Source organism: Pagrus pagrus (assembly GCF_965226575.1).
Source record: "Pagrus pagrus genome assembly, chromosome: 19".
NCBI classification, from domain to species: Eukaryota; Metazoa; Chordata; class Actinopteri; order Spariformes; family Sparidae; genus Pagrus; species Pagrus pagrus.
This window is the reverse complement of record NC_140203.1, coordinates 11,535,083-11,560,176: the sequence shown is the minus strand read 5'-3', so window position 1 is coordinate 11,560,176 and position 25,094 is coordinate 11,535,083. Positions and strand designations below refer to the sequence as shown.

The following is a 25,094-nucleotide window of genomic DNA, read 5'->3' as shown; positions in this document are numbered from 1 at the left end:
GCAAAGGAGCTTTAGAAAATTACCCATTGACTCAGACATTTCTCTTGTGTCAGAAACTGCATTTAGTCCTCTCACGCACAAAGCCGAGTAAATCCACACTTAGCTGAAGCATGCACTTTACTTGAGAGTTATGTTCAAGTGTGCGGAGAGAGCAGAATCCACACCAAAGGGAGAACACACATGTTGGAGAATTCATATTTATTCTATCTATTTAAGTGACTGTTCATTCATGTTTCTCCAGCAAATGGGGTCACTCCGTCCCAGTGTTGATGTCAACAGCTGCCTTAGTTCCTCCAGCCCCTCAATGCTTTGAATGCTTCCCTTTGGAAAAACCTGGACGTAAGCCCTTTTCACTTTGAGATTCTCTAATCCTCCAGTCCCTCTGTGAGTGGGGCACGATGAGAGTTTGCCAGTTTCTATTTTGTGTGCAGCTTCATTTAAAGTCAGAGGATTTGGGGCGAGTGTTTATGATGACTAACCTCAACATGAATATATGATGTGTCCTTCTTAGATGGGAGCTGAGATGGAGGAGAGAATATGTGATGTTACACAAGCTAGGTTTCCATCCAAATGTAATGCAAAACAACCTTGATGTGATTATTCGATTAAGATAGATGAGATTACATTAACTTTATTCTCTACCGCAGTGGAAATTTTCCTTTGGGTTCTCCCAAAGTACAGCGGGAGTACATAAAAGTACAATCACCACACATAGCACAACATACCATTAAAAAACATACAGATAAACAATTATTAGGTGTTGGTTTGTTGAGTTCAATGGCTGATGGTGCTAATTTTCCAGTTGATCACCTCAAACCCAAGCAGCAACTTTGGGGCCTGAAAAATGAAGCCAACATGGAAGTACCAAAAACTGCAGTGCATCAAATGGCCACCAGAGGCTGTCTCCAAAAGCCAATTAATACCAATAGACCCCATGTTAAAATGGCCAACTTTACAGCAGAAATTAACATGTTTACGGCTTTGTCTCCATTTGTCTCCATTGTCTGATTTTTTTTATACAACTCTTGTTTAAGTTATGTTAAGGCTTAAAGTTATGCATAATTGAGGGCTTTGTTGCCTGTTGTTGCTTGCCATCTCACGGATGATGTAGAGGAAGGCAATCTGTCTGTTTGGACCAAATAAACCTGTGCTCAAACTCATGCGAGTAACTAAAATAAGCACAAATGATCCTGTAATCAAACTTGTGCAAATAATGGCATATGTGCTTCTCTTTTTGTGTGAACGCAAATACTGTAGCTTGTTATGCTTAGCTAGCTTGGTACCTTCCAACTTGATGAGCTTGTTTAACCACCTAAGCTCCACCTCTTTCCTTGGCACATCCTGCCAAGATGGTGATGCCCGGTGACATGGTGACACCCATTTTGATCTTCATTTTGAGTATAAATTTGAGGAGTGTTACAGTCTCCTCATTGGTCCACACAAAGTTTCATCTGCTGTCATTTTGCATGGATGTATAAGTCACACGTTGCATGGGATTTTTCTGAATTTTCAGCAATTGACAACTGGTGAAAACCCACCTTCAGGCAGGTGTTAAAGATGAGGATGATCTTTGACAGAGACCTGCATGAAGACCCTGAGGCAGCTGTCAGGATGTGAGGTTCTGAGAAATGGGCCTGAGTGCCTTGCCGTGCCCAACACCTCAAAAATGAAGAAAAAAAAAACAAAAAAATCTTTTTGACCTCACACATGTCACACTGTACATCAGATCTTTTTACAGTGACCGAGTTGGATGGAGGACTTTGACCATACCTGTAGTGCTTTTTGCCTTCAAAGTAAAAGCATGAAAGTAAAAAATGTTGGCTCAGTTCACAGTATATAAATTAATAATTTTCAAAAGACAAACAGGATTGTAGTGTCATATCCCTCGGGCATTATAAGTCTGTGTGCTCCTTCCTTGGAAAGCTTCCGGTACATTCTTGTCCGGGCAGCATTAGCCACTAAGCTGCTCGACAAATACATTTGTTCAGCTGCACACATACACACACACACACACACACACACACACACACACACACACACACACACACACACACACACACACACACACACACACACACACAATGGGTATTAAAGCAAGACTGGCCATTTTGAAAATGACAGCCGCACTTCATCACACACTGTTGTGATTTGATGAGCAATGCTGGCACTCTGAGTCAGAAGAAGAAAACGAACTATTTGCAGTGAAAGTGGCATAAATTTTCTACGTGAGACAATGGGCTCACATGAGAAGTGAAACAAAGATGGGTGCTGCTAATGAGTAAAGTGTGTCTGTTGAGGTTTAGAGGCTGCGTGCTCTGTTCTCTTTCTCCGGTTGTCTCATTTCACATTTATGAGAATCCGTTTTAGCTGCTGAAGTGGTTATAATACAGGATTTATGTTGGAGGAAGTAGTGACGCAGGGACTCTGTCTTACTTGTTCTCTCGACTTTAACAAAATTAAAGGAAGTTTCACCTCTGGTTTCCATTTCCCTCCACCTCAGGCAAACACATATACACTCAATCATCAATACATGAAGTTCAGGGTTGGTAGGAAGCATCTGTGAATGAGCATCTTTTGAGAAGCATATCTCACTACGAGGGCGCACTGAACCTTAAGCAGCAACACAAAATAACAAACGGATAATAAACTAACTCTGGCTCCATTTCAGATTTATCAGAAAACTGAATAATTCATTTTTTCCCACGTTTTCCCATTTTGTCTCTAAAGATTTTTTAGAGCCACACACATCAGCAGCATCTTGACACGTGTCAATTTGTCAGGATATGCCACTATCCTACTGTGTTTCCCAGCGTTGCGTGCCAACTTTTCAGAAAAGCAGCAATTTTACCACATTTACTCCCCTGCATTCTGTGAATGCTGCAATTAAAGTCTGAGACACTCCACCACCGGTGTCTGTTACACTTTAGTCATCGATATCTTAGCAGCAGCACTTTAAGTCAGTGATTAAAAGTCTCAATGGGAGGTTGAGGATGCAGATTTAGAATGATATATACAGCAATTTGTAACCAATAAAAACAAAACAATGGCTTACATTTCAACAACTCCTATATGTAGAGTAGAATGAAAGAGATAAAAAGGTAGAGAAGTAATTGAAAATTCCTTTTGAGCATACTTTAAACATAAGGAGACACTGCAAACTCATAGCACTCATAACGTAACATAAAGCTTTATGCACAAAATAACTGCGGTAGTACACTTTTACAGTTTGGCTTTTCAAAAGTTCAGAAGTTCAAAATGAAACACAAATGTTGAGTAGTTCTGTAGCTTCTATAAACTTAAAAGTGGCTAGTAAACTAGTCCAGTAACAGCTATACACAGCTCCTCACAATCTTTCCAAATGATATAAATATGCCCAAAACAACTGTACTTGTTCATAGAAGTATACTTAATGCCGCTATTCGTTTATTTGCAAGAGGACCGATGATTCAGCGGCCTTCAAGTTCTTCAAATGTATTGCCCTTAATTGGTTTGCAACAGAGCACCAGCTACAAATCTACAGAAAAACTAGAGCAAATGAAAATGACAACAACCAAAAAAAAAGTCTTTGAAAGCGGGTGAGAAAGGATCTGATATGTACGACGTAGCTCGAATCTGTGCTGGACCAGAAGGAGATTAGTGTTTGATTTGTGCCTTACACAACAGGGAGAGGGGATTGTCAGGATGAGGCTGATGATAGTAGAGGAAGCATTTTAAAAAGTGATAACCTGGTGATAGACAGTGTGTTGAGACAGTGACAGGCACAGTCGACACGGGAGAATGTGAGGAGAGAGCTAACAAGTAAGTGAAAAAAGGAGTTTTTGACAGTTTATTTTCACTGGGTGTCCAATGAGGAAAGGAGTGAGAGAGGCTTATACACACCTGTGATATCATCGGAAGTGGGGCATTATAGATGGCATAAATACAAATATTTACATTGTGTTTATAGAATATAAGGACCTTTTTTAATGATCACCACTAACATAAAGTCTGAAATCAAGATAGCAAATGTAAATGATCTAAAATAAGACACGGGCAACATCTGTGCAAGCACGTTCACGTGAATAACGTTTCTCCTGCTCTCTTTCTTTTCTCCGTAGCAGACACACTTTCCCCTTCATTGTCTCTAATTAGACACGGATGAATTCCATTTGTCTTTGCTCGTCTCTTTTCTACACACACATGTGCATTCACATGCACACACACGCACACAAAAACACACACACAACACAGGAGCAGCACGCTCCATGCTATTCTTGGGATTTGTGTTGATGTGTTGTCTCACGAAATGTGACATCCAAATTTAGAACTTGTTCAAATGGAGCAGATATGAGGGACCAAGCTGAAACACTTCATATTATATCGCACAGTGTAGCTATGACTTGTGTTCTTCTTCAATGGTATTTAATGAGATTTCTGTTTCTGAAAAGATGCTTCTGAAAGGTCTTGATGGCAACTTATACCCCTTTCACACTGGACAAAAAACCTGCTAACACCCTCCGGCTTTTGTCTTCAATGGGAATGGATACAAGCAGCATTCATAACCAACTGACTCTGCGGTAGTCCCGGGTGCTGTTTCGGCTGTGATGGAAACATATCACGGGGTGAACACACTTATTTGTTATGATTTGTGTTGAAGTTAAGGACATTGGCTCGTAAGCTCGTAAGCGTCTTTGGGTTTTAAAGACAGATTGGAGTTACAGATACAATATTAAAAAGTAAAAATGTAACCACCACAACATTGTCAGAAAAGAGAGAAAGGCAGACTCATCCAATGGGAAAGGATTCATTTGCCTATTTTTACTAGGTTTAGCCTACATGTGCAGATTTTGGTGTAAAAATTAGACAAGTAGCTTGTGCCATTTTCTTCAGGTGAGTCAGTTGCAACATTCTGTGATAAAAAACATTTTTTTTATCCAAAACTATCAGGATTGCTCACCACAGATCAAGTGTTGACACTATCAAAAAGTTCTCCACTGCACCTTTGCAGAGTTCTTGCTGTGTGTTATTATGAAGTATTATGGAAGGAGGGTATTGAAGACAGCTGTCCACTTATTCCTGCAGTACCTTTTCATTTATTTGTGTGTGTGAGTAACAGAGCTATCTCAAAAGTTCCTTTGTTTGCAGAAAGGGTCCTTTACAGAGTTAAAGGGACTGCTTGGAAAAAGAATGAGAAACTCTGTTGTCCTCAGGATATTGCCACTCCTGTGTACATGCGTATGTCAAGAATTCAAGAGCATATTTTTCACTTTCATCCTTCTGCACTACATTTATATGGAGGCTAGAATTTGAAAAGTTTACCGGAAAACAAGAAAAATTCAATGGAAACCTTTTGTTTTCGCTCCCTTTCCCTCCTATCCCATCTTTCCCCCTCGTCGTTACCTTTTCACATTTTATTGCAGCTGCCAAGTGCAAATATGCAATCTTTCACCCTCACTGTCTACTTGTCTCTTTTTGCTGTCTTTTTTCCCCTCTGCTACCTATCTCTCCCTCACACACACGCTCACTCTCACAGCTCAGCTATGTTATTCATTGTGGCCGGTAGTATAGGATTAATTCCCCTGTCTCTCTTTAAACATTAATGATTTCCCTTTGATGGAGTGGTGTTTGGCTTTATTTTAGTTCACCTTTAACTATTCATAACTGTGTTACATAATGGCAATTATGCATCGGCACAGGAGCCGGTATAGATAAGAGCCCTTGCGGACTCAGCCCTAAGAAAGCTACAGCAGAGCATGAAATCCATTCACTGTCAGTTTCTTTACTGGGAAAAATGACGTTTGCTCCACTGAGCATGCAATGGAGCTTGGGTAATAGTTTAATTTGCAAATAACAGGTCTCTTTTTAACACAGGGACATTTTTGATTAACAGTGTTTGATGACGGTAGTGACTCTGAGAACTTGAAAAAAAAAAAAAATCTGCCACCAATTAACAGAAGGAGGCAGAAAAAGAGCAAAGTGCTGGATCCCAATGAAACTGGCATAATCCTGTTTGTCTATAGTTGATATTCTACCTCTGAATGTCAATCATTACCGTATGCATCATCTGGAAATGTGTCTTTGAGAAGACCCTAAGTGCACAGTGAGGCAGACAGCGGTCTGCGCAGTGTAACTGACAGTGTTTAAAATAGCTATTTAAAAAGCCTATTATTTATTAGCGCATGATATGATTAGATAAGGTCCGATGAATAGCTCACATCGCTCCCTTCAGGTCTGATGCAGACACATGGTCATTGTAACAGATAGAGTTGTGTGTGTGCGTGTGTGTGTGTGTGTGTGTCCTATTAGGTGTGAAAGACATGGCCCTTAACATCCTGCTCTTTGATAGGTTTTGATTCAGTGCTTTGATTTGCGACAGAGAAACTTCTAAAAATAGCATGTAGGGGAAGAGGGGGAGAGAGAGAAAGAGAGAGAATGAAGGACACTGACTGCTTTGGTCTCCAGAGAGTTAGTTGCATTTGATCTTTTCATACCCATCACTCCCTCCTCATTTTTAATACATCGCATTTCCCTCCTTTCACGCTTGCACCTCTGTCTCTCCGCGATTCCATCTGTCTTCATTTCCCCTCCTTCACCAAATCCCTCTTTATTCCCCCCCTCTCTATCTCTCTCTCTCTCTTTTGCACACGTTGGCACGCACGTTATTACCGAGCTGGGGGGCTGAGCGGAGCCGGGACTGCAGCACCAACACAGACAAGAAACAGTGCAAGGGGGAGAAAAAGAAGCGCTGACACATTCAGAGAATCGGACAGGGGAAATAATCACATATGGTCACATTGGATTAGCAGCCTTCATCTATTTGCGCTGCACACGTGCTCTCTCAGTGTGTCTGTGTGTGTGTTGATGAACTGTGCCAGTCTTGGCTCTACTCTGGGAAGCAACACCAATAATAACACACTTACACACTCTAACAAAGCAAGCACTACGCGTCCAGATGCCTGTGTCTAAGGTAATGTATGTGATCTTTTGTACTGCTATGAAGGTCAAACTGAGAGCTCTGTCTGCAGACTTCTGGTGATGTCTCTGTAGTTACGACTGGGATTATTGTGTTTGTGTGTGTGCATGCTTTTATGTGCATTTGACTGTGTTTTGCTTGTGTGTGTAAGGAACACTATTTTTATACTTTTGTCACGACTGTGTACAGCCAGGGATTGTTTCATAAATATTTTACCTTGTACAATAATGGTCTCTTTTGAGATTGGTTGAAGGATTTTGTTTCATGTTTTTTGTTTCTCCAGATAACAATGGATATGTTGGCACCTTGTTTATCTGCATTCAGGTCTCTGTTATAGACTAAATGATTGGAAAACGCATGCTTTGTCCTGTATTGTTGGTAGTTGCTACTCTAAGGAAATCGTAAAGCGATTCAGTTGTTCATGCAACAGTGGCGCCATCAATTATGGAACTTGAAAAACAGAAGAGGGCCGCAAGTTGTCTGTTTTCACTTTAATGTAATCTATATCTGGTGTGATTAGTTAGTTTGAGTTTTTTTTAGAAACTTTACTTGTGTTAATGTTGACTCAGAATCATAATAATTGCAGCAAAGACTTTTGAGTTCAGTAATTATATTGAACTGTTACCAACTGTATGCTAAACCTCATTTCTTTGTGCTGGACACATTGCCTGTCGTGTCAGTAATGGGTAAGTGTCGAGCAGCCGCGTAGAGAGACAGCAGGTGTGTGTGACTTCTACCTTTCAATGTCAAATGTTGCTTGTCACACAGAGGAGATTAAAAAAACCTTTCTCTTGAGAAGCATTGAGAGGCTCTTGAGATAACAGAGGGGAAGAAAGGTGAGAGACTACAGAGAGAGTGTGTGAATGAGTGAGAGTACCATGTGGTTCACCCAGGTACAGCACATTCTTTTGTTTGTACTTTGAAACAAGTAGTTTCCTTCCAAATATACATTTTAACTGACTATAGAAAATATGCAAAAGAAAATACAGATTATTAGGAGATGGCTGATTAGGACAGCTGGCAACTCTTGGGTGCCGTTAAACCACTGCAGACAAAGAGGGTTCAACGAGATGATGCAATGAAAAGAGCCAATCAAAACTCAAATGTGGAAAACATCAGCCAAGAGTAAAATTTTTTTTTTTTCAAACTCAAACTTGGAACGACCAAGTAGTGATTCATGTTCAGAGAGAGAGAGCCTGCTACAAAGAGTAGCAGGCCAGCACGTCTAACCTGAAGAAACACCTGGTTGAAGACAGCTCTATGTTATTAATTAACGAGTCGGAGAGTTGTTATTGGAGATAACTTGGCTTTTTTTTTTTTTTACCATCTTGGTTGACGTTATCTTAGCATTTTTAGGAGCATTAGGCAAAACTCAGCCCCTGGCTGTGACCTAAACTGCATGCTGTTTAGTATGCTAATACAGTATGTGAGGTTTTTAGTATGTCTGAAACCAATAGTATATGAATTGCATACCATTTATTGGAAAATATTGCACTATGCAAGCACTGCTGTAGTGACAACAACATAACAAAAATGCCCTTCAGTAGTTGCCTATTCTTTGGGTTAGGCAGACTAGATGCTGCAACGGCATATTACTGCCCTCTACTGCTTGTTTTTAATGCCCCTTTTGACAAATATTTATACTTTTTATGTTGTCCAATATTGTGCTGATTCCTTCAGTTTCTACATTTTGTTCAGGTATCCAGGCTGACTAAAGTGCACAGAGTACAAACTGTTGTTTTAGGTTTTTGAACAGATTTCTTCTTTGAAGAAATGCTGGTTACTTATTTTTTACAAGTGAAATGACATTTTTTTACATTACAGAGAGAGTAAAAAAGGTATTTGATAGAGCATTCTGAAATGAGGTATACCATTGGGTAGCTGTAGCTTTATTAGTATCAGTTCAAATGGGAATGGTACCCAACCATAACTGGTTCAGAGCTGTGCAATTAACAGCAAGCTCGCTGAAGCAGTGATGGTGCCTGTAGTCCAGAGCAGAAGTAGTAACTTCTGGAAATGTGGGGGAAACAGTAGAACCAGTGCTGCTGAAGTCAGAAGCTGCCATTAGCTCAGCTTAGTTGAAAGCGGCCCTATCATTTCCCAGCTCTCTCACAGAGCTCATGAGGTCCTTCCTGGTATGTGCCTCATTGTGGCATTGTTTGAATAGAATAGAATAGAATAGTTCAAACATACATATATAACCACACAATACATATAAAGTGACCTAAACAATGGAAAGATAGAATAATGGAGCCATTACTGCTGACAACATGAAACATGGTTAGAGGCTTTACACATGTACATAAAATAAAATTTAGAAATGTGGCTACAAAACCAGGAAGTATAGTTACATTGTTCATATAGGCAGTTAGTGATAAACACTTCACACGACACGTTGACGACCTCTCAGTGTTATGGCTGCTATTAAACAGCTATTATGTGTGAGTGTTTCCTTTTACGATTATTTTTTTCTTGCTTCATATACGGTTGCCCTATGACTTTTAAGCTGTGTGCCAGAAACATGTGTGTTTAAACTTGTACTCCACCTGTTTGTGTGTGTTTACAATGCATATGTGTCCCATTGTGTGCTTTATGCATCCTGTGGGACCCGGCTGTCGTGCCTTAATGTCTTCACAAAGAAATGAGCGGGTGTTGTGTGTGTGTGTGTGCGCAAATGGACACAATATATGTACACACATGTTAGACAATATTTGCAGACACACATGTGCAATCAAGGAGAACAGTTCGTATACGCACCACACACATGGACGCATATGCTTCCCTGTGAGCTCTCACTGCTCATTTGTCTCTTCTCATTATCGCTACTCCTCCCTCTGCTTCTTTCCTTCTCACTTGTTTGTGCAGCTTGGGAGTCTACCTTCTTAGCCTCTTGGGCATTCTCTCTCTCTCTCTCTCTTTCTCTTCCCCCTTCTCTCTCTCTTTCCCTCTCTCTCTCTCTCTCTGTATGCACAGTTCAGTTGGCCTAGCCCACACTGACAGAATCACACACACCAGCCCCAGCCAGCTAGCCAGCCACAAACACTCACACACCAGTTTGACAGAGGAAGTAGGGCACTTTAATGGGGATGAGTGGCGTGCCTGTATCTGCCTTAAGTGGACTGTAACCTGGAACTGTTTCCTCTTGCCAGGTAAGGGTTTTAAAAAATCATCACTTTATTTCTCTTCACTTCTGCATCTTACTGTGTGGATAATCTGAACGGAGAGGTTTCATGCAAATTGATTTTATTTTGTGTTTTCAGATATTTTATGAGTATACATGTGGTCAGTTTGAGTTGCTGTCATTGTTTGCTGTTATTGTGCTGCTGGGGGGCAGGGAGTGGTTTGGTCATACAGAGATAGAAACAAGGCAGAGATGGGAGGAAAGATAGGAAAAAGCAATAAAGGCTTATTTATCTCTTGGCATCTTTATGACAGGCTCATATGAGGAGGTGGGTGTCAGTGTCGTGAGCTGTTTTGATTCATTTAACTTCACTATTTATTCCTGCTTCTGTTTGTTTTCTTTCTTACTCTCTGTCTTAGTTTCATTCTGTCTGTTCTATCACTCCATCCACTCATGCGTCCTTCCTCCCACAGCTTTAATAGCACTCTTTAATGCAATTACCCATAAAATATCACCTCCCCTTTAATAAGAAAGAGTTGTGGACATCATTGTCTGAACAACAGATTGTTTACCTTCCCCCGTTTGGCACTTTTATTTGAGTCATTGCTGCTCTGTGACATGATTTAGCCCTCCACATGGCTGGGGGAGTCTTCGAGTGAGAAACAAGGACACTGAAGAATAGGAGCGGTAGGAAGAGAGCCATTAAGACGGCGTACTCTAAACCAAGTCGGAGCCAAGCTGAACGTGATAGAGACAAGAGGAGAGAGCAAACAGAGGGACCAGAGGGGAAAACAACAACAGGAAGCACACTGGGGAAAATTGCTTTTCTCTTCTGCTCATTAAGGGAATTGTGGGGTTATTCTCTACTTAGAAGGAGAAAAAGAAAGAGAGAGAAAATGTGTTTTGTTTCAAGTAGTTTGTGTTGGTGCCTGTTGATACACCAATAGGAAGAATGATAATACACCGTTTGAGCAAATGGTGGCTTGTGTTTGAGTGATTTTTAAAGTACGGTGGTGTAAAGATATGGAGTGTCCTCCCCTCAATCTTTCCCTTGTTCTTGATCAATAGTAGACAGTGTCAGTGACCCATCCCTCTGCCGCGCGCACAAACATACACACACACAAACACATCGCACACACAGCCCTGAATGTGATTTATTAGCCGGTCTTACACAGCCAGTCCCAGCTTGAACAAATCAGATGTTTGTTATAACCTGGGAAAAACAATCTCACACACATCACAGCCCTTTGTTTCTCACACATGCACTGACACACCTACACAACTACAGACACAATAGAAACAAAAGATAAATGCATCTACTCTCTCTCACACACACAGACACACACAAACATCTCTCTGCGCGCTTTCTATAAAGGCCTTTTGCAGTCTTTTTCAGTGGTCACATTGTCTTCGGCTGCCTGTCGTCACGGGGCAAGTTACGTCAATGACATTTTCTCTCTGAACCCTCAGCTTCTATCAATAATGCCTTTGCATCTTTGAATGTGACACTCACACACAGCCCCAAAAAACCCAACCCCCATCCCATTTCTCCCTTCTCCCGCTGTCATGAACTGTTGCAAACAAATCTTGAATCCTCTAAAGGTTATTTAATACAATTTAACCACGAAATTAGCATGTAAATGTAAGTTTTTTTTTACATGTGCTAAAAATAGGCGATTGAATCGTTCCCATTGCCAGTAGATGAGTTTGCAGTTGTATTTTTTATTTTTTTTTGAAAGTGTGATGTGTCATGTTTGACATCGTGAACTTGCCAGAAAAAAGGCAACAGTAGAAAGCACCATGGAGGCGTTTGACAATGTTATGACCATACTTTTTTTTTATGGGTTTTACATCAGTTTTTCTATAAAACTCAACCCCGTCTGAATGATGTATGAGTGTTTGCTTGATTGGAGATGGATGGAAAAATATGTATGCACCAACTTCCTTAACTTTAACACACATCAGCCTAATTTCGGAAAAGGGTTGACCACCCTGGTGGCATGTTTTCATCAAACACTACGGGTGGGAATCAGAGAGTAACTCCTAATACATTATGATTAGCAATACGTTGCCTGCGATAACGATAGTGTCATGATACAGTGATCCTGTGATAATCGCTACATTGCAAGACACGCATGTTTGAATAAAAACATTCGGCTCCATTTGGCTCCGGCATATCAATAACCGTATTTCAAGAAGAAGTATCAAGATATATCACCATATCGATATTTTGTCCAACCACTGTTAAACACCCGTGACTGCTGAGTCATTTGACCCAGGAATGAATGCCGATTGTACTCTTTCCCAATGAAGACAAAAGTCACATGTTGTGGGCCGTAAGGGGGTGTTTTTGTGCAGAGTGAAAGGGGGTTTCAAGAACAGAAGTGTGCTAATTTATTTCGTAAGGAAGTTCGATTTCAGTGACTCGAACAGAAGCACACACGGACACATGCAGGAAGGCTACGTCATCGACTGAATTATTAACGAGAAGAGACGTCATGCTAATAAATTGCAGCTGACATCTCCGAGGTTTCACTTACTGCCAAGTACTCCTGTGAGATATAGAACCACTGTATTTCATACAGTTTGCCATTCTGCTTCAATTGCTGTTGCTGACAAACAATATATGACTGCTACACGGCAGCACTGGTGCCTCAGATGAATAGTGGTATTGTTATGTGCATATGAGTCAGTGAACTTTAATTGCATAATGATTGTGAGGTGAGACCCTGCTAGTTTTTTACTTAACATTGTGACCAAACGCATTCGTTTAAAACTAGAAATGCAGACCGACATAAATACTAAAGTTTTATGAAGAACATAAAACATTTTTATCACTCTCTTAAGCCAGTGGTACCATTTTTTCATGATTCAGTTAAAAAGATGTACTTTTATGTTCTCATAAAATATTTCCTCCTGGGTTTCTTTGATCTACAGACCCCTTTTCTCACTCTTGCTCCCTTGCTCCCTTTTCCATTTTCTGTTTTCTTCTTCCCCTCAGGCCTGTTTACAATGGAGGGGTCTGACAGATAAATGACTATTACCGTCTCATCGCTCTTCTCTCGAGTGAAATCAAGGGTAAAATAGGCCGGTGCATTGCGGTGCATATAATGAGGCCATTCAGAGATTGATCATCTATATGATGTGGTCCCCTAACGAGTTATTGGTATTACACAAAGCAATAAAGGCTCTTAAATCTCCAGAACACAGATTGTTATGGACAGCACATGTCAAAACATGCCTAATGTATATTTAGTGGGCACAGACATGCACGCAAACCGACAGATACACTGACACATGTTCTTTCAAAGAAGGGATAAACAGGGTCATTATTATTTCAGATACTGCATGACAAGCTTATCAATATATACACCTCTTCCAAATTAGACAGAACATGTGTGAAGAGTCTTTTGTAATATATGACCTGTGATTGCAGGAATACAGAAAATGGACCGTGTCTGGGGGTTTACAGTATGCATCAAGCTGTGACGTGGCTTGGAGTAAATAATTTCACCCAAGGCAAATAAACATCGTAGGCTTAGGATGTGGTTCACTACATAAGTACCGTAGAAAACAAGTTTGCTATCGCTGTTGAGGCAGATAACAAGCAGCATCACATCCCCAAGGATGTTTTTGTCCTCTAAATGACAATTTTAAATAGAAACATGCTTCCAAGTAACACACACTGAATTGTGTTTGAATGTCGCCTTTTGTGCCCTCGGCTCTTACGAGGTAGTAGTGTATTATTTTCAACCCTTTTACTCTCATTATTTAAAGATTTGGTTTATCTACCTGAGGCATAAATAATGTAATCTCTGAGATATTATGCCAGTGTTGGAAAGTTACAAAGTAAGTTTTTAATATTATAAATTACTCGCATATTATAGAAATTGAGATTTCCTGTCTTTTTTTGAGTGTAAAGCAGGTCAAGGTGCAATAAACTTTGAATACTTTGAAAGTATCAAAACGTTTAACGTTCAGAAACTGTGCCTTTAAATGAGCTGTCAGGACTTCCGTAAGGCTGTGGCTGCAAAAACACCGGCAGGGCTGTGGGGGAAACATGGTGTGCGATGCCTGCTCAGGCCTCTGACGGCTGCCCAATCAGAGAAAAATGTACTTTTCAGGAGGGGGGCCTCAAAGAGACAGGCACTAAAACAGAGCATTCAGACAGAGAATAGAATAGAGGTGCTGCAGCACTGGACAGTATGAGAAAAAAAAATTAAACATTTTCTACCTGACAACCAAAATAAAAGTATGAACCTGAAAATGAGCATAATATGGGAGCTTTAAGTACTGTGCGGGAAGCTGTTGAGGGATCATGTCCTCCCATGTGAGGTATGACCTATTTGGCAAGCAGCTTGCGTGTAAGTGAAAAGCAACTGTTTGTGACTCCACTTAAGTCGAACAAGATGCATATGGCTATACATACCCTCCCCAGATGAACATTGGAGTCAGAAGTTACAGCTGCTTGTGGGAAACTGTCCGTTAAAGGAAAGACAACAAGCCACATTCATCTGTAAGTATGTGTTATTTGTAATAACATGGGCTAAAACAGAACACTCCTAAAAAGGCTCTTTAATGTGTAATCGAGTAGATGAAAATAATTTTATCATCTGTCACTATAAACGGACGATGTTAATAAAAGGACAAGTGTGGAAGTGGCCAGTTTGATGCATTTTGTTTCTATTCCTTGTTTGCACCATGTCCTTTTTATGTTTTCTCTCCGGGCTATGTGAGCAGGAGGTCTTTGTCTAGACTCGACTGACCTTACATGTCCTCTGAAGAAATCAATGAGCTAAATCAGTGGGCAAAGAAAACTGAAGAAGAGGTTAAACAAGAGTAATGCAGACCGATTGTGTCGAGTTACATCACTTCAACATCCTCCCAGCCAATGTGCTGCCATACAGATCCACCACTGAATTAGTGAGAGGAAGAAAGTGAAGACAGAGGGAGTGGCAAAGAGGAAGGGAGGAGAAAACATGTCCCTTTGTTTGGCAGTGGAATATATGTTAAACAGCATTGCTAATTGAGTTGAGCTTTGATTTATGGATGCAGAAGGTGGATGTGGCAGGGGTAATGGTGGAGACATTAAACCATTAATATTAAACTAAGTAGGATGAGGCAGGGCTAGACTTTTAATGCTCTTTAATGTAACGTCTTACTTAAAAACAACCAGGGCACAGGAAATTAAATGGAGAAAAGGGAAAGGAGGAAAGCGATGGAAAGAGATAAAGATGAAGGATGGCACCTTGAAATTGAGACTGGGGAGGGGTCGGGGGAAACTATGATGACAGAGTTCAGAGGTACATCTTCTGCTTTTGGAGAATGCAGAGCACAGCTGCTCCCCCGGGATGGGGCTGTCACTGCCATGGTAACTGTGGGACAGAGTTCACATCATTGTCCCTGTCCACCAGTGTCTCTCTCTCTGTGTGTGTGTATGTGTGTGTGTGTGTGCTGTATCTTATCTTCATGAGAAGATTTTGATATTTGTGAGAAAACATCTTTTTGAAAATGTAGGTCATTGTTGTCAATCTTCATTTCTTCAGAGATATTTTGGAAACAGGACTCACCTGGTCTGTTCTAGGTTTCCATTCCATCGCGGTCCACACAGTTATACCAAGTATGAGTCATAAATGTAATTTGGCAGGTGTCACTGGACGGTGTCACTCCTTAACAGATGGTGTTAAAAACATAGGGTATGGATTTTAAAAAATATGCCAGTTGGACTAGGATCATTTAACAGTTGAGTGCATGCACAACATAATTACTTTTCCCCATTCCGTCAATGCTAGGTGCAAGTACACACATAAATACAACTTGTATATTGTGAAATAAAACAGGATGTCGTGTTCTAAATTTCTGGATACAGTTTCTAAACACTTGACTATTCAAAGTGCAGGAAATTAGTTCATTTTTACTTCAAAATGTCCTAGTTTGGAACTTTTCAGGCTGTACAGTATCAGTTTCAAAGTTTGTGTATTTACAAACTATAATTTCCTTTTTGTTAGACTTTTTGGTCATTTCTATCTAACGAGCTTTTAGATTTTGGACCTAAGCCTAACTGAGCGACCCAAATCTAGGAAATGTGAAACTTCACCATCTGCTAGTACCTCTAGTTCATTCTGAACCCACATGGTGTGCATGTGTCTGTTACCTTCTCCAGCTGTTAACGGAGACATTATGAAGACCATGTAGCTGCTTTGTGAGGCTGTAATACTCATAGGAAAGAGAACCAAACAGTTAGAGTGATGAAAGTTGAAGTCCAAATTTTGTTTCCGTAATTAGCAATAATTGTTATAATTGGCCAAAAAGTGATGTTAGAATATAGGCAGCAAAAATGTTACTTGTGAAATTTTATGATAACATGGCAATGCGCAGCAAATATGTGAAAAATATAAGAAAAACAGTATTTTCTGAGCATTTCTGAAATTTTTTTTATTTTACCAGGAAAGAAGTCTTATTGAGATTAATGATCTCTTTTTCAAGAGAGGCCTGGCCAAGAGGCATCAGCACAGTTATACCAATCAGATAAAAAATGTTGAGTCATTTATAAAATGTATGACACTTGATGTCATGGTAGTCTCTAAAGTTTAGAGATGATCAGCATTTTCATGAATGCAAAGTAGACCTCAAAACAATGGAAAGTTATTCAGTTAAAGTTTGAGTAACACTGGCACCAAGACCATGAATGTCTGCATCAAACTGCATGGGAGTCCATTCAACAACTGTTGAGACGTCCACTCTGAACCACAACGTATAACCTGCTGGTGACGCTAGTCAGGAAAGTCAGGGGGCCAACGAAGTCCTCTTGGGACCATGAATGACAATGTGCAAAAATGCGTGTCCAGTTGGTTGGTTCGTCAGCAGGATGAAACACAACTATTGAACGGATCTTTACCAAAACTTGGATGGAGTTTGGTTCTTCGTCTGACCTAAGTCGTGGATTGACTGACCTTGCCATCCATATAGCCTACTTATGTGGCTAAAACCCTTGCGTTTTCTAGTGCTAGTAAGGAGAAAAGAGAGATGGGGTATGTTTCCTGCACACTGCACACAAAGAATCTTATGAATTGAACATGACCAAAAGTGAAATTCACTGAGGCTTGCAAACTCGTGGTGGGAAAATGTCAGTAGCCACTGTGGCTGCCTCATGGCCTTGAACACAATGTGCGTAATCTCTAACATGATGAAGTTTCAGCTCATCGAACACATAGAGTTGCTGGCCAACAATGCATTAAATCAGATCCTCTCAGTGAGGTGAAACCAATCTTTTGCTGTTTGATCCTTCACCAATAAGATGAACAAAATGCGTCCACTTCTAAAATTGGAAATGTATATGTGCACAATTCCAATTATCATTGTTGATAGCTTATTTTAATGGGCTGTGGCTGTTTGTAATTAAGAGTAATGTTGCCTGGAAGGGGTTAGTGTTAAGTGGCTATTCGCTAGTTGGAACAGTAATGCTGGTCATGGTCTATCTACCAAGATGGATGTTTTCCAAGATTTAGTCCTCTCTCCTCTCCTGCTTTATGTCTCTCCCTCTGCCCTCTTCCACTTACTCATCTCATTTCTGTGTCATTACCATTCTCTGACTCCCCTCCTCCCTTCTGCTTGTCTTATCCACTTTGTCTTCTCCATCTATTCACTCTCCAACCCTGCATCCCACTCTCCCTGCCTTTTAGTGCTGGTTTTGTTTCCTCGCTTAATTGAGGCAACGCCAGAGATTGTATTGTGTTGAATCATTGATGACTTTGAACCACGTTTCAGTGCACGTGTTTTGTACCTGCGTGTATACTTGGACGTGTATGTGCACACAAACAATATCTTAAGATCGGACATGAGGCCAGGCTTGAAAGACACAAGGGGTTAACATGATTTTGTGTGTGTCTCCGTGTGTGTGGAGACTGTGAGAAGGAACAAGTGTATCTGACAGGACAGGTGGCTCCATTGTGTCTCAAGCCATATCTTCAGCAGTCAGGGGTTTGTGTGTGTAGGACAGGGATAGAAATATGGGGTGTCAGCGAGGATGAGAGGGGGAAAGAGAATCTGTCTGTGTAGATCTCAGGTCTAAATACATGACGGTTAGAGAAATAAATGTTTACATGCCTTATAAAACAATCAAAAGTCATGATTTTTCTGACAGTGGCTCGCTATTCTAACTTGCACCACCATGAACAAAGAAAGAACAGGAAAAGGAGGGGCAGAAAGGGATAAATACAGAGGCTTTACTTCCACTTTCCTCCATGGTTGCTTTTATGAAAGTGCATTTCATTCTAAAAATACCCCTCATACACCCAGTGCGTTGGTAAGAAGCCTTGATGCCTTAGTTATAACACTACTGTGAACCATTTAGATAGGCTCACTGGGAGGTTAAGAGGGAGTTAGAAGGCAAAATGAGAGGTCTGGATCACCTTGAGGCGTTTGTATATATCTGTGAAAATCTAAACCAGTCAAGTTTATGTTTGTAGCCCCGAGTCTCAGAGGGCTTCACATTGGCCACATTCGGAAATTGGGAAATGAAAACAGCATAATCAAAACAACCAGGAGTATTTCAAGATCTGATAAACCTTGTAATACTCAGAGAAAGATCTCTTACTTGAATAATAAGGCATCCTGAGAAGTAAAATAGAGCAGGGTTAGCATTTAGGATCAGCTTTTCTTGGAAATAGCTACAATTATAACTTTGTTTGATGTTTAAATTCCTCCATCCATCCATCCATTTACTGTTGCTCATGAGAAATATAATCCCTCCAGAGTGTTCTGGGTCTACCCAGGGGGTCTCCTAGCATTTGAACATTCCCAGAAAGACTCCAAAAGAAGGAGTGCAGGATGCATGCTTATCATATACCCAAAGTACCTCAGCTGGCTCTTTTTAATGCAAAGGAGCAGCAGCTCTTCTAACTCCCTTCTGGTGTCTGAACTCCTTATCCTGTAAGGCTGAGCCTAGCCACCCTACGGAAGACACTGATTTTTGATTTATTCTTTCGGTCCCAACCCAAAACTCTTGACCATAGGTGTGGACTGGAATGTAGGTTGGCCTAAATTGAGAGCTGAGCCTGAAGGCAAAGCTCTCTCTTCACCACAGTCTGGTACAACGCCTGCATTTCTGATGATTCCGCACTAATCTGCCTGTCGAGTGTACACTTACTTTTACCTTCACACTTAAACAAGGACATAAGACTGATCTCCCTCACCTGGAGCAGCGAATCACACCCAACATGGAGGGAGCAATCCACCGTTTCTTGGCCTCCTGCTGTCATTTTGACGGCTTGAGTGTCTGCTGAAGTTCCTGGTCTGACGAGCCAACATAACCACATCATCTGCAAAGAGCAGAGGGGCGATGTGAGGTCCCCGAACTGGAAACTCCAACTGCTTGAGTCTTGAGATTCGGTCCATGAAGATCACAAACAATCAGTGACAAGCGACAACTGTGGCAGACCCAATTGATGAAGTACTCTATTGCAAGTCACACCTTTGGCCAGTATATTGAATAATATCATTACGTTATAGCTGTTATGGACCAATTGGATGTTATGTGTAAGAAAGTCTGTCTGCAGCCAAAGTCAGTACCTCTACTCCCCAATAAATGATATAAATATAAGGATAAAAATAAAGTTTCTATCAGAAGAACAGTGAAAAATAGTCATGTAAGAGTGTGTTTATCATGCTTTTAAAGGCCAATACCAACAGCTGTGTCATTGTTGCAACTGAACTGTTGCTGTCAGAAAACAATACAATCTGTGTCATCATTACTTTTGGTTGTGAGGCACAAATGTCTTTTTGTTAACAAATGGGAATCAGGAATCAAATTTGTGTTTGAATTAGGTTTATTTTTCCATCCGGTATTCATCTAGTACTTTGCTTGGCTTAATTTCAGCACCATACTGGAGTGTTTATTACCAGATGGTAAAATAATGTAATTTGATTGGGATTTAATTTGGCTTGATATATGTTCGTGTTCCATCCACACTAGACTTCTGAGGCCTGCCTAAAACTATTGGCCAGCATGGGGAAATGTCAGATTTTACTAGTCCTCTACAATAATATAATAAACACAACAAACACATATAAGCCATGGTGTAATATCTGAGTCTAGAGGAAGAAATCAAAAAAAAGTTTGCAAGGGGTTATTGGGTTGATGGGATGAGGTGAGACAGATTTGCAGATAGCCTCAGTAAGTGATAGTAGGTGTACACAAAGCAAAGAAAGTTGAGGCTTTCCACTGCGCACATCACAAAAATATGTGTTATATTGTTGCAGGAGACACAGTGACCCTAATTTCTGTCCTGTATCCAGACACACCGTATCCAGATTGTGGCTATATTCACACAGATCATATTTTACACCCTTCAATATACAAATAACCACATACATTACTTCTTCTAAACTAAAAAACACAAACAATAAAGACTAATTTCTATTTTTGCACACTCTTATATAGTATTTATATGAGCTATATATTAGGACAATATAGCTAACATTAGTAAGGATTGTTGAGTTGATCTTGAATGAAAGTCCTAAAAGCCCTTTGCAGAGTTGATGAATACGGGTTGAAAGTTTAGAGGCGAGTACAACCAGGTCAAGAGAATCTGGGGAAACTAATTAAAGATGCAAAAGTAAACAGCTTGTGAAATATCATGAGAGCTGTTTGAGAGGAGGCTACATTATCTGCAATTAGAGCAGAGCGTCTTGTGACTGCAGCTTGTCATCATGGGTTAACTTAACCAGCACAATGAGGCCCTTCACAAGACTTTGGGCAATGTTATCTAAGAGTTTTTGCCGTTTGGTGCCCCAGCAGTTTTGCAAGTTCATTTATACTTTGGTAAAAGGGACATTTGTACACATTTGTTTGTTATGATTACATAACTGATGATCAAAAACTAGTGACTCTACGACATTGCTTACACAGCCAAACATCAAACAAGTGCAACAACAGAAGACACAGCAAACCAGATCATATTACTTACTAGTCTAGTCTAGATTGTACCAACCCATCCAAGTTACATACATGCAGATTGGGAACGAAGAGGTACCCTTCCCCTTATTACAAGTCAGTGTACCATTAAAATGATTTTGAGGCTGTTATTTCATGGTGAAGTTACATATCATTACTTTAAAGAAGTCAAATTGATGTTGTTGTAAAGCTTAATTAAAGTCATAAACATGCTTATTTTGGGGGAAAAAACCTCCAGCGTCATTACGTGAAATGGAAAAAGAAAACTTCCGTGCATAAAATCAAAGAAAACAAGATCTTAAGTCGAATTAAACAATACAGTTATGTGGTTTTGAATGATGTTGGCCCACTCAAAATGCATTTGTAATGATCCTCCCACTGAAGGCTTTGTGAGCTGGATGAGGTTACAGCAACGTTCAAAACCGGCAGATTTTGGGAAGGAGGTAATGCGGATAAGATGCCAAAAGCAGGAAAGGCAGTTTACTTTTTGTGTATGTGTACACTAAACACACATATTCAGATAAGTGTGTGAGGGGGGTATTGTGTTTGGCCCTGGGAAGTGGAGGGCTTGTACATGTGTGGACATATACAGTATGCTGAAATGATACAAACATGAAAAGATGGATGCGTGAACAGATGGGCAGCGGGTGGTAACACTTTGTAGCAGTAATCTCGTCAATTTCTGCACGAGGTTTGGCTTGTTATTTTATTTCACAGTGCCTGAGGGCATAGTAATAGTTAGTTTGACTGAATCAGTGGAGCAAGCACGTGTAGTACTGTAACTATAGCAGCACCCGTGAGCAAAGCAGCAGTGTATCACAATATGAACTCACTGGCACTCACAACAGTACAATTTGTTGTTTTATCCTGCGTAGCTGAATACCACCCACAATGGAAACACTGCACGTTCTATTCCTTACACTGTCATCCACTTAGTTTGACAGTATCAGTGACAGTATCAGCCTCGTGAGGTTGCAGACATTCCTCATCCAGGAAGTCTATCTCTGGCCAGGTCATTAAAAACTGTATGCTATGCTCAGTCAGGGTTCAGTATGTGGTCCGCCTCTTGGGCAAGTCACAGCTGGACTATCATCACTTACTCTGACATTGTGACCTTCTCAAAAGACATAAGCGTCATCCTGTCTGATCCTTGCATTACGGCTCAGTCACACCAACATCCAGCCTGACAGAGATATTTCAAGTCCAAATTCAATAACTGCTAATGGAACAGCTGTGATAAGTGGGTTTGCTCATGGCAGCAAAGTAAATCTCAATCATGTCAAGTTAGATTTATGTTTATAGACAGTGCATTAATTGTCCAAACAGATTCAACTAATTACTCTCTGTCTCTGTCTTTCTCTCGTTCCTTTTTCCAGATGCTGGAGCCTAAGGTGGATGCCCCTTCATGTGAGCTGGGCGGAGTAGGAGGGGATCGAGGAGGCGTGTGCCTCCATCTGCCCCCCCGCAACTCAGAAGGTGAGGAAAGCAGCCTGTACCCCTCCAGTCCCTCAGAGCCCCCAACTCTGGGTAGTCCTCACCCCTCAGAGCCTCTCACCCCTTTGGATGACATCTACATGCCCCTTGGAGGTCTGGTGGGATCCGGAGAGCGACATAAGGTGCCTCCAACACCACCTCCTTCCACCGAGGGTGAGGACTGCAAGAGTATTGAGGAGATGGAGATCTGGAGAGAGGAGAAGGATGAAGACAGCAGGAGAGAGGAAGGTTTTGTTGATGATGAGGAGGATGAATATAAGGCCTGCAGAAAGAGTCCAGGAAGTGAGGGGGAAGAGAAAGAAGAAGGGGAAGAGGAGGATGGAGAGCGGAATGAAGAGGAAGTCAACCTCAACCTGGTGGTATCAAACACAGATGAAGACAACGCCTCGGAGCCACCTGACACCAATGCTCCACCTTCCTCCTCCTCATCCTCATTTGTCATCCCCGAGTTGCGTCTCGATCGCTCCTTCAGCGCCGACGCCCTCTCCTCACCCAACACTGATGAAGAAGAGTACGACGAAGATGAAGACGATGAGTCCGAAGAGGAGGAGGATGACGAAGACGACAGTGACGATGCCTACCTGCAGCGTAGCGACAGCAAGCGCCGCAGCATGGTGGAGGGCGCCACCTGTGAGAAGCACGGAGGAGGCAAGCTCAGTGTGCAGAATTCCCTCCGCAGGCGCACCCACAGTGAAGGGAGCCTGCTTCAGGACCCCCGCACGCCATGTTTCACCTCCGACAACGCCATCAACTGCCTGGAGGCGGGGGGAGCGCACCACAAGGGCGGCTGGACACTGCCATCACCTAAAACCCTGAAGAAAGAGCTGACCAAGAACGGAGGCTCCATGCATCAGCTGTGTATGCTGTTCTCTGGGAGGAAGGTAAGAGGCTTCACACTGAAATGATAACCGATACAGAGTCATGCAGGAATAGGGTTAGAAATACAAAGCATGGAAATTATGCAAATTTTTCTTAGAAAACATTGAAGGGCTAAAGATATTATGATAGACACAAATACTGGGATTTGGTCTGTTATAGTACTCAGAATATTTACATTTTTCAACTGACCTCATTTACAGAGTGGAATATATAAACCTGCCCTCTGCCTGTGTGTCCCCTAACTATTGCATCAGTGAGTGATACCCAGGACGAAGTTTCAGTTCACTGGTTTCTGTTAAAAGGGCGACATCAAGTGGGAAAATAGAGCAAGTGCGGGGTTTTATTTAATTTGAACAAAAATTTCTGTCTGAAAAGGTTATCTGCTACAAAATGCCACAATAGACTTATACATATACAACAGCAGGTATATCGTGAGTGTATTGCAACTAGAGAGTCTTGTGTTTGAATATACAGTATATTAAGCTACCTAACTTGAGTTCAAGTTGCAAAACATTGTATAAAAACGAACTTGTCTCAGACCGTTCTTAACCAAGCTCACATTCTCTATTAGCGAGTAAAACATTGGGAATTCTGCTTTAGTCTCATTTGCATTTATATAATCTCTCTGTTGAAGTCATAAAAGCAATTTTCTGATTCTGTGCTTCCACCACACAGCACAGTTTCCTCGTGTAAGAAACGTTATTAAACCTAAAACAAATACATACATGGTTAAGTTATTCAACAAGAGGGGTAGGGAACTTAATCTCAAACCTCTTCAGCAAGGTTGCAGTTTTTAAGCTCCTTTACAGACTCACACTGTAAACCAGACATCCCAGAACATGATACTGAACAAATCAGAGACGCTATTCACCAAATAAATAAAACCAGCTAGTAACACCGATTTACATCTCTTCATAAGAAAGTACAAATAAATTAATGTTAAAACACAGGCAGCACTGTCATTTCGTGTACAAAATGCAGATCAGTAAACTAAAAAATAAATAACAAAAGTTATACAAATAAGATACTTTTTTTATATAGCTCCTTTCTTAGCAAAGTAACAAAGTGCTTAAGAATAGAAACAAAACCACACAAGGCAGATAAAATAACAATAAAATGAAGATCAGCTGAATAGAAATCAAAACAATATAAACTAAGGCATACATCAAACATTTGTAAAGTGTTGCGCAAAGGGGACTGTTTTAGAAAAGGGATTTAAAGGAGGCTAGGGACATAGTGTGTCTGAGTTCAATATGCAGAGAAAACATGCAATATGTAAAATGCTTGATGACTGTGTGCCACCTGGAAGTAAATATCAGTGCATATTCTCATATATGACATCATATGTTTTATAATAAGAGTGCTTCATTTTAAGAAACTCTAGGACACTAATCACTGGGAGTCACAAGAAAAAGAGTATAATGTAATACAAAATGTATTTAATATTTCTATATTTGGATCTTAAATAATAACTTTTCAGCTTCTATTTGAGAAGGATTCGTGCAGCCAGTATGCCATTAATTCAAGTGCAGGTTGTAGTTGCTCTAGTTTTCCACCAGAGGGAAGCATGCATCACAACCTGTTCGCTAAGCAGCCTCACATAAGTGCATCATATCTTTCCTCTCATCACTTTGGTCAAGGTTGCATAATACGACATTATCTGAGAAATCTCAGAGTGACTCTAATATGTTTTC

General features: G+C 40.8%; 1 protein-coding gene across 11 annotated transcripts in view; it reads left to right on the top strand.

Annotated features, from left to right (window-relative positions):
- Positions 1-25,094, top strand: part of rgs3a (regulator of G protein signaling 3a) — a 154,756-nt gene that overhangs the window by 92,818 nt on the left and 36,844 nt on the right. For 9 of the 11 annotated variants that reach the window (XM_084383656.1, XM_084383658.1, XM_084383651.1 and 6 more), the window contains one exon: positions 22,404-23,402. In XM_084383656.1, the coding sequence (XP_084239782.1) occupies positions 22,404-23,402 (999 nt within the window). Of the gene's footprint in view, positions 1-6,705; positions 6,947-9,962; positions 10,102-22,403; positions 23,403-25,094 lie in introns of those variants that run through there. The other 2 variants (XM_084383652.1, XM_084383653.1) reach the window with 2 other exon arrangements.